The sequence below is a fragment of the Brassica napus genome, chromosome C2 (assembly GCF_020379485.1).
Source record: "Brassica napus cultivar Da-Ae chromosome C2, Da-Ae, whole genome shotgun sequence".
In the NCBI taxonomy this organism is placed as follows: Eukaryota; Viridiplantae; Streptophyta; class Magnoliopsida; order Brassicales; family Brassicaceae; genus Brassica; species Brassica napus.
Window position 1 is genome coordinate 10,523,601 of NC_063445.1, and position 10,815 is coordinate 10,534,415.

Consider the following 10,815-nt stretch of genomic DNA (forward strand, 5'->3'; position numbering starts at 1 on the left):
TATTTAAGGAAATAAAATATCATTTTGTATATTAATAATTAATTTTAGTTAATTTAATAAAAATATATTATATGTTTAGATAGACCAATTTAATTTTTTATTAGTGATTCTAAAACTTATTCTAGTTGTAATGTTTTTCTTTTAATATATAAGAGATATTGAAATGATCTAATTTCATTCCATTAATAACGGTTCCTAAGAAGCTATCATATATGCTTTTGAGTAGTATTTAATTTATCTTGTTAAAAAAACGTTTATGCAAATCCACGTTTTGAAGGTACAAAATTAAATATCATCATCCATTAAGGGTACGTGAACGCAGCCAGCAGCTTTGTTACTATAGTAGATAGTAGGATTTTTTTATGGCTGCTTCTTTTACTATTTACTTTCTTCACGATTCACATTCCACCCACTTTGCAAATCGTAGCTTATCAATTGCCTCGACCTAAATCAGAACCGGAAATAATAAACCGAGTCAAATAAAGATTAGCTTTTCTACTAAACCGAACCAAATGGTTTTCCAATTCCCATAAATCGGATTAAAAGAGACAATTAGTTTATTCTTTACCTTTGCTTTAAAAACGTTAGCTCGATGATACTGCAAGCAAAGGAGACTTGTGGCTAAAAGCCTTTTCAGAGGCTGGAAGACTCCCAACTAGCATAGACAGCACCTATAATCTTCTCATGCAGAACTTGACCAGAACACGCTATGATTCCTCTGTCAAGACCTTCCAAGTATACTCCTTTTGAGAAGTCTAAGTTCCTCCCTCCAGCATCAGTCACCACACCACCAGCTTCTTCCACAATCACCACTCCAGCTGCGTGGTCCCATATCTTCTCCTTGTAACTCGACTGCGCAAACTTCATAAACACCTCAGCGTCTCCACATGCAATCGCTGCATACTTCACCATGCTATACACTCTCATAGGCTGTTTCCTGAAGAAAGATTGTAGTTAAGAGACGTTTGAAACAAAACATAAGTTTTTAGATGGTAACTACCTAACTCCCATGCTGTTGGCAAGTCCTGCAGTGAACAAGTGATTTGAGTTTGCTCTCTCCACCGGCTCACAAACCGTAGCTAGAACCGGATCATCAACTGATGAAACCTTAAGAAGCGTTGCAGATTCCGGATATCCACCGGGGATCAACGGTTGCATCCAAGCTTGGCCACTTCCTCGCTTCGCATACATGACACACCCTTTGGTTACTGATCCAGCGGCTCCAGATTGGTTGTTACAACCGTTACTTAAACATTCTTTCTTGACAGGATAGTTAGGACATCCTAGCACCCCCAACAGAACTTTACCGTTCTCTATCAGAGCCAAAGCAACAGCGTACTGATCACCACGAACAAAACCTAACGTCCCATCGACAGGATCAAGAACCCAGTGCCTCCCCTTAGGACCTCCAACGGAACTGCATCGACCAATAGCCTCTAGGATCTCTGTGGTTCCCAAGGGCTTGTCTGGCTTTGGAAGCCCGTACGTGGAAGCTTCAGACAAAGCTTCATTGACAGCGCTCGAGACAGTTCCCAAGAGACCTAATGACTCAGCTTTGGAGAGAGACTCAGTGTCCTCTTCGGCAACAATCGAAAGGTTTTGACCGCCAAAAACTTGGGCTAAAACCCAGCTCACAATCGCTTGAACACCCCAATCTGTTAACCAAACACAGCCAAACTCATTTAGTTCAAAAAAGAAACTAAAAAGAACAATATTTAGTACAATCACAGTCTGTGATGTCTCTCTCTAGTATCAGTTTCATCAATGCAGACTCCTCCACAAAACTTACACATTAAAAAACATACAATCTGGTTAACACACGCTTTCTCAAGTACTACACAGTTAAAACTTGGGATTTTTGCAACAAAAATATATACATTTTCACTATTACAGCACTATTAAACTACTAATACAATATACAAACACTCTTTTGTTCAGTCTAATTACATTTTTTTTTAAACTGTACAAAAGTAAAATAAATTAGCATTAGTACACAACATAAAGTGTGGATTTTTTTGAACATTATGTTTCATGTTAAAAAGGACACAACAAGTAACTATGGTTAATGTAATGAACAGAGGACACAACAGGTAACTATGGTTAATGTTTTACTTTTATCTACAATGAACAAAGGACACAACAAGTAACTACGGATCTCGAATTGCAATAAACCACAATTAGATCGGACGTCTAATCCCGAAAACCCCCATCAGGAAGAGGGAGAGAAAAAAGAACCTGCGACGGTGACAGGGGAATCATCATCCTTGGACTTAACGTGACCGTTGGTCGAGGAAGGAAGACGAAGCTTGTCCTGAACTTTAACACACAGAGAAGAAGCGAGGTGCACTACACGCACCGCCGTGTCCATCTCCGTCGCTAAGAATTCCACCGCCATCGCCGGAGAAATCTTTCTGATGGAGGAAAATTAAAGGGACAGAGAAGAAGGAGGAGGAGATATCAAAGCTCCACTTTTTTTCTTCTCTCCACTGACTCTTCTCGTTCTTTTTCGCTAATAAATGATCTTCTTCTTTTTTTTTACTTTTTCTAGCTTTTAATAAAATTTACTTTTCAAAGAAAATCTTCTCTTTGGCACGTTTTAAATAAAAATAATAATATTTTACCTTTTCCAGGATTTTTTTTTGTCAAACAAAAAAAAATAAAAAAAAAAAAAATAAATAAATAAATTAATAGGGAATCACAATAACTGGCATCACCAGTACACTTTTATATAAGAGCACGAGGTGATTGGTTGAAGCAGTAGAAGTTGTGCACAGACTTTTTACTTTCTACATCTATTTTTTAAAGAAATCATGCTTTTATTTTAAAAACTAAATCTAAAGCCAAAACATTATAAAAGGAAATATATTAGCTTTAGAAAGCAATTTAGATCTTATACAGTATTCTGGAAAATTTATACAGCAAAATAAATTAAAGCTAAAGCTAAAAATCTATAGTCTAAATCTAAGAACAAAAAAACAGAAAGTCACGGTCTCTACCAATCATCCTCCATCTTTATCTCATATACCCTAATGGGTCTCTTAATTTATTTTTAATAGTATTTAAGGAGTTAATTTTGGTAAGAGACATGTTTAAGAACCTTGAGATTTTTTCCCCTGCAAGTCTCTTATTTTGGGGTTCTTAAAAAAATTAATAAATTTCTTTTTATTAAAATTTAAATTTTTTTATTACATAAAACATAATAAAAATAACATTTTAAAAATAGATTTTTAAATTAAAACATGAAAACAAAGATTAGTAAAATAAACAAGAATTATTTGAAAGAAGCATCCGAGCTCAGTTGTTGTCTTCATCACGTCCAAATTTATGCCGTATATGTTGAACCAAATCATCTTTCAGTTGTTGATGCATTTGTCTATCACAAATTCTTATCTGAACACCCATCTGGTTTGCGATATTTGTAGGGATATCTGTAGAATACGTGAGATCGACATGTGAACTTCCGTTGTCTTCTCCTTATTGGAATTCTGAAACATCATATTGAGTGTATCCATCTCGTTCGTTTTCTACTATCATATTATGGAGTATGATACATGCTCTCATATTCTTGCCAATTTTGACTTTATCCCAAAACAGCGCTGGATTTTTAACAATGGCAAAGCGAGCTTGCAAGACTCCAAAAGCACGCTCGACATCTTTTCGGACAGCTTCTTGACGTTGAGCAAATAAAACTGCTTGCGGCCCTTGTGGTAGAGGAATAAATTGGATAAAAGTTGTCCATTTCGGATAAATATCGTCGGTGAGATAGTAAGCCATATGATACTCTATTCCATTGACAAAGAAAGTGACATTCGGAGCTTGACCTTTTATTATGTCATCAAAAACAGGTGAACGATCAAGAACATTGAGATCATTTAATGTACCTGGAGGTCCAAAAAATGCATGCCATATCCAGAGATCGTATGAAGCAACCGCCTCCAAAAAGATTGTTGGTTTACCCGAACCACGAGAATATTGCCCTTTCCAAGTGGTGGGACAATTCTTCCACTTCCAATGCATACAATCGATGCTTCCTATCATCCCGGGAAATCCACGATATTCTCCAACATCAAGTAGACGTTGAAGATCAGCCGGTGTTGGTCTTCTTAAGTACTCATCGCCGAAAAATATATTATTCCTTCCACAAAATTTTCCACACATAACCGAGTTGTTGTTTCACCGAGCCGGAGGTATTCGTCGACCGTATCAGCTGCAGAACCATACGCCAAGACACGAATGGCTGCGGTACACTTTTGAAGAGGAGAGAGACTAATCCTTCCGAGACAATCTTTCTTTTCCCGAAAATATTGAACTTTGTTGGAGAGTCGATCAACAATGTGCATGAACAATGGCTTGTTCATTCGAAAACGTCGTCGGAATAAATTATCAGGATACGTTGGAGTTTCACTGAAATAATCATTCCATAAACGAATATGCCCTTCTTCACGATTTCTTTCGATATAAGCTCGTTGTTTTTTTTTGTTTCTTCTTGAGCACCACGAATAGTGAAATTCTGAAACGCTTGATCAAAGAATTGATCAAATTTTTGATCAAATATTTCATCAAATGTATCATCAAATGATTCATCTAGAGTGGTTTGAGAAGAAGAAGCCATAGAGGTGATTAAAGAGTTTTATAAACTTGTGATCAAAGAGAGAAATTAGAGAGAAGATGAGTTTGCTCTTGTTAGAAGTAGAGAGAAAATAGAGAGAAGATGACTTTGCTCTTGTTAGAAGTAGAGAGAAATATATGGACACAAGCTTTTGTGTTTGGTACACGAGAATGCAAGAATACATATGTTCGTGATGCACATGAAAATACAAAGTGCAAGAAACAAAATAAAAGTGACTTGACAAGAGTACTACACACAAGAGTACAAAACATGACAAGAGTACAAAATAAAAGTGACATATGTCTGTGATCCTTCACCACTTCACTACAACAAGTATGTGATCCTTCACCACTTCTCAGTCACTTCACAGTCTCTCCGTGACTCTACAACAAGTCCGTGATCCTTCTCAGTCACTTCACAGTCTCTCCTCTACTCTACAACAAGACCACACAGTCTTCAATTCCACCTGCAAAACATAAGCCGAGATTTTAATTAAACATAATCAGAGAACATGAAACATAAGGAGGATTTTAATTAAACATTAGCAGAGAACATGATACATAAGGAGAATTTTAATTAAACATAAGCAGAGAACATGAAACATAAGGAAGACATAAAATGAAACAACTAGAACATGAAACAAACAAAGAACATGACCGTGAGTTACATTAACTCATTTATGAGCTTTTTCTTGAGATCTTCTTCATAATCAGCTAGATTTTCCTTTGCAAGAAGCTTCTCAAGTAGCCTCATCTTGGAGAGCTGTTGCTTCATTGCCAAGTCATCCTTCTTGATGCTTCACATGGGCTGATAATCAGACACATCTTGCCCCTCAACCTGCGGCTTCTTTCCACGAGCTGTTGCTTTTGCAGCCTTAACACCAGGGGAACGAGATGTTCCTTCTACACCAGCATTGTTTTCATTGACTTGAGAACTTGCTCCTGAATGTGAACCATCCGCGAACTTCCTCCTTTTGGAGCTGCTTTCAGTTTTAGCTGAGAAGAGCTCACACCACTTATGGTCGTTGCGAAGCTCGTTCCACGCATGTTCAAGGCTGAACTTCTTCTGTTGGGTGTTGAAGAAGATTTCGTGGGCTAGTTTTAGAACGCCATTGTCATTCATGCCACTGGTTTTCTCTCTTGTGGCTGCTTCATACGCCCCAGAAAACTTGCAAACTACTTCATTCAACTTGTGCCAACGTTGCTTGCATTGAGTACCCTCGCATTTTTCACAGTCAGCAAGTTTTGGACTAGCCGAGAAGTATGATGCAACTCTTGTCCAGAACGTTGCTGACTTCTGCTCATTCCCTACAACGGGGTCTTTGCTCGTGTTCAACCAACTGCTAATAAGTACTATATCCTCTGTAACTGTCCACGTCCTTCTTTCCTTACGCTCTGCTGGAAGCTCCGCAGCTTGACTGCCTAAAGATGGCACTTGCGATGAAGAGAGTGAAACACGTCCTTGACTGCCAAAGACAACATTTTGTTGACTATGGAGTAGTTCAACAAAATTTGCCGAGTCCTGAAATGGATTGAAATCCATTTTCGAAGTCAAGGAGAGTGGAGAAAGAGGAGAAAGAGGAGAAAGAGGAGAAAGGTGAGACAGAGGAGACATATGAGAAAGAGGAGAAACAAGGGAAAGAGGAGAAGGAACGAGAAGGTGCATTCATCTGTTGAAGAAGGAACGAGAAGACACAGCTTATAAATTTTTCAAGAAAATGAAGGAGAGAGGTTTCACATTCAACACACACAACCAACACGTCTATGTAACTTAATCATCTTTAAAACAAAGCTGGAAAGAACACTTCAAATGTTATGACTTGACATATATCTAACAACAAACAACAAACAATTCTAAAGCAACAAACAACCACACCATCAATTCTATTTATTACTGTGAGACAACCATAACCTAACACTAAAGCAACCATTAATTACCCTAACTACAATTCCGACATAAGCTAGACCATTTCATTACAAACCAGAAGCTACACGGTTTCATTTCCAACCAGATGAAAGAGAGAAAGACTAACCTGTGATGCTGCGTATTCCTTTGTCAAATGACCCTTGCTCATCTCTCTTGATCCAGCAATCTAAACAGACAAAGACTGAACATATCAAGATGTATTTTATCTAAGACACAAGAGGATTAAGAAACAAAGACTGAGACTTTAAAATGTACACAAAGAGACATTATCTCATCGATATATTTACCAGTACACATCACATAAGCTAATTCAATTCTTTTCATTTCATTTCCAACCAGATGGAAGAGTAACACTAACCAGGATTGATGAACCTTCCTCAGCTTCCACATAACATATTAAACGCGATTTGATCCCTTCATCTCACCACGCAAAAGACAGAAAAAAAAAATTAATCACCAAAGAGAAGCCAAATCAAAATTGTTAAACTTGCAACAAACAAAACGAGATTGAAAAAAATATTTGAACCAAAGAAAGGTATGATTGAAGAACATGGAACATAAGCTTTACCTGAGCGATTCGCGGAGAGCCATCGACAGAGAGCTCCGTCAGCCGTCGAGGAGAGCCACCGCGAGACATAATTGAACCTACAAACAAATAAAACTCGCGATCAGTACAAGAAGAAGTCTAATCTAAGCATGCATGATTGAAAAGCACAACAATACATTTACCTTCGGATTCCAGTAGATCCACAGAGAGACAGAGAATCGTCGTTTCAGCCACAGAGAGAGAGAAGATTCCGTTTCGTAGCCACAAAGAGAGGGAGTATCGCCGGTATGTCGACGAACCACGGCGAGAGAGGGAGAATCACCATCGCCTTCTCCGATCTCCGATACGAAAATGGAGACGTTTCGAGAGAGAGAGAGAAATGACGAAACGAAAACACACTCCCCCTCTCTCTTCTCATTTTGCCTACACGTGTTCCCTAAAACTGTCTCTTGTTAAACCAAAATAAGAGACATGTTTTCCATTTATTTGTCTTTTTGATTTTCTTTTAAACATAGGAAACCCCTTAAATACACCCGATAAAGATGCTCTAAGTATTCATAACTGGCATCAGCAATACACTTTTATATTAGTATTCATAAAGAGCTTGTTGTGACATTATTACCATACAATATTTCTGAATATAATAGTTTTCATTTCTCCTGCTATATAAACTTTGTAGTTTGTATATATGTTTTATCTTGGCAATGCCCTGCTACTATTTTAACGATATACTCTCCGTTTCTAATTGTAAGTAGTTTTGCTTAAAAGCACGAATATTTAGAAAATTGTTATTTAAAAGAATATATCATTTAACCAATTAATTCAACCAATTATTAAAAATCTAATTTTATTTCATTGGTCACACAATATCCAATAAATGAAAAAGATGCATTGAAATATGTAAACTACTTATATTGTGAAACAAACTATTTTTGCTAAAACTATTTACATTTAGAAGCGGAGGGAGTATATTTTTGATGACTTAAACCTCAGAATACCGAATTATGCTCTCTCTTTTTTTGAGAAAAAATTATGCCATTTTTTCTTTACACTTTTCTAATAAAACGATAATTATATTCAGAAAGGAATCTTAGTGGATATCTTTTGGCATCTTTGATGAGCATTTTCTTTGAATATCCAACAAATCAAGACTCCAAGAAAAAAAGAATCATACTATGTTTTCAAAACAGCCAATTATCTTTTCAGTCAAAAAAAAACAGCCAATTATCTAAAGAAAAAGCAACAAAACATCAACACAATTAACTTTTTAAAAAATGACATTAATACAATTAATATTTTCATGTCTCATAATGCCAAAGAAAATAAATAATTTTAGGCAAGCTGTACATAAAAACAAAACAAAATAAAAAGCTTCTTATGGTAACAAAAAAATCTTAACATGTCGTATTTCGGGTGGGGTTTATACTTTTCGGACTTGTAGTTGTAGTTAGGTGAACAACACGTGGGAATAAAAAGGGCCGCCATACCAATTTAAAAATTACATACTCTTGTAGGTTTTTTTGACGAAAATACATTTGCATACTTAACTCTTCATAGTTGACCCAAAAAGAAAAAAAACATCTTCATATAATTTTACCTTTTTCGTATATTGAGTTTTTGTTTTTTTTGTTTTTTTTAAACTGCATGATGATTTATAACGTGATAATAAAGTAAACAAGTTGGAGATAAACAAACGCATAGACGGGTTTTTTCTTCCCTTCACAATCGCTTAATAATTTAGTCAACAAGAAGAAAAAGAAATTATAATTGAAGAGGTCAAATGTATATAGACCGTTTATGTGGAACTGTGCATGCTCATGCATGAAGACAAACAGGGAGCTCATGTGGTGCGATGTATAATTATACTATTAATCAAACAATTCATTTAATTAACCAGCCTGGGATTTAAATATGTTGGTGTTAGCTTGTGATCCGTCCAAGTAATCGTTACGTTTGAGTTCTCGATCGTTGCGTGGCTGGGAAAGGAATCCCCTATATATTAATTGAGAAACATTTGAAAAGATGTAACCTCAATTTTGTATTAATTAAAATAGACTCCAATGCATAGGTGACACTCAATTAGGTAGTCAATTACATTCAATTGAAAAATAAGTAGGTCCACATTCGATTTTTATATGTTGTTAGATACATAAGTTGGTCAAACTATATGATATAATGATATGATATGTTATTTTCTTTCCTTAAATAAAACCTACGGAATTACCATAAATGATTAATATATATATGACAATTAATGATTTTAATAATAAAGATTTGATAACAATTTATATCTCCTCCATCATTTTTTGTTTAATTTTATATTATTAAAATAAATTAAACAATCAAATTAGGTATAAAAGTAAAATTTAGATTTTTTCGTATATGTTATATTTTGAATTTTTAAAAACGACAATAAATGACTAAAACTATTAAAATTATTATGTTAAAAATTAATGATCAATGGTTTAACATTTTTATTATAAGAAGATACACATGATTTTAAAACCATATGAGTAAAAAATATCATTTAATAATAAAATAAATATATATATATATATATAGATTAAACACTATATACTATAAGATTACATAAATATTTTAATATTAAAACTTTCAATGAATTTTCAAGAACATTTATAAATTATAAACTTATTAAAGATTTCAGATTGAAAATTTTGTTATCGATAATTTAAATATTTTGTTATAAAATGATATGAATGATCATAGAACCGTATGATTATAAATTCTTATTTAATAAATAACTATATAAAATATACTATTCTTAGAAAAATAGGTTGGTCCATCTTAACTTATATTACACTTTTTATTAAACTAACTATCGAATTGATAAATAATGTACCAAAAAATGTTTTGCACTTTCCTTAAATAAAAGCTACGAAATTACCTAATATGATTAACATATATGTGAAAATTAATTATTATGAATAATAAATATTTGATAACAATTTTTGTATCTTAGTACTTTTTAAAATTTTATATTATTAAAAGATATTAAAAATCACATTAAATATATAATAAATTTTTTTTTTATATTATTAAAAGATATTAAAAATCACATTAAATATATAATAAAAACATTTATATTTTTTTATATGTTATATTTTGAATTTTTCAAAACGTCTATAAATTATTAGAAATTTGAAGATCCCCACTCTTAAAATTTTGTGATCAATAGATTATTTTTTTTGTCATAATAAGTTACAAATGATCATAAAATTGTATTAATATGAACTTTTATTTAATATTATAAGAAGATACACATGATTTTAAAACCATATGAGTAAAAAATATCATTTAATAATAAAACATATATATATATATATATATAGATTAAACTATATACCATAAGATTACATAAATATTTTAATATTAAAACTTTCAATGAATTTTCAAAAACATTTATAAATTATAAACTTATTAAAGATTTCACGTTGAAAATTTTGTTATCGATGATTTAAATATTCAGTTATAAAACGATATGAATGATCATAGAACTGTATGATTATAAATTCTCATTTAATAAATGACTATATAAAATATACTATTCTTAAAAAAATAGGCTGGTCCATCTTAACTTACATTATATTTTTTATTAAACTAACTATCGAATATTCGAATTGATAAATAATCTACCAAATTTTGTTTTTGCACTTTCCTTAATTAGAAGCTACGAAATTACCTAATATGATTAACGTATATATGAAAATTAATT

The 10,815-nt window shown here is 33.4% G+C and overlaps 2 protein-coding genes across 2 annotated transcripts; both read right to left on the bottom strand.

Annotated features, from left to right (window-relative positions):
- Positions 1 to 213: 213 nt before the first annotated feature.
- LOC111202877 (PAP-specific phosphatase HAL2-like) lies at positions 214 to 2,496 on the bottom strand. Its single transcript, XM_022695971.2, has 4 exons — positions 2,236 to 2,496; positions 1,001 to 1,655; positions 569 to 937; positions 214 to 445 (listed from the first exon to the last, which is right to left on the bottom strand). Exons 1-3 carry the CDS (start codon positions 2,393 to 2,395, stop codon positions 634 to 636), a joined length of 1,119 nt encoding a protein of 372 aa, XP_022551692.2. The 5' UTR covers positions 2,396 to 2,496; the 3' UTR covers positions 214 to 445; positions 569 to 633.
- A 2,911-nt stretch (positions 2,497 to 5,407) lies between these two features.
- Positions 5,408 to 6,151, bottom strand: LOC125582158 (glutathione S-transferase T3-like). The gene has a single exon (XM_048748712.1). It carries the CDS (start codon positions 6,149 to 6,151, stop codon positions 5,408 to 5,410), a length of 744 nt encoding a protein of 247 aa, XP_048604669.1.
- Between the last annotated feature and the right edge of the window lie 4,664 nt (positions 6,152 to 10,815).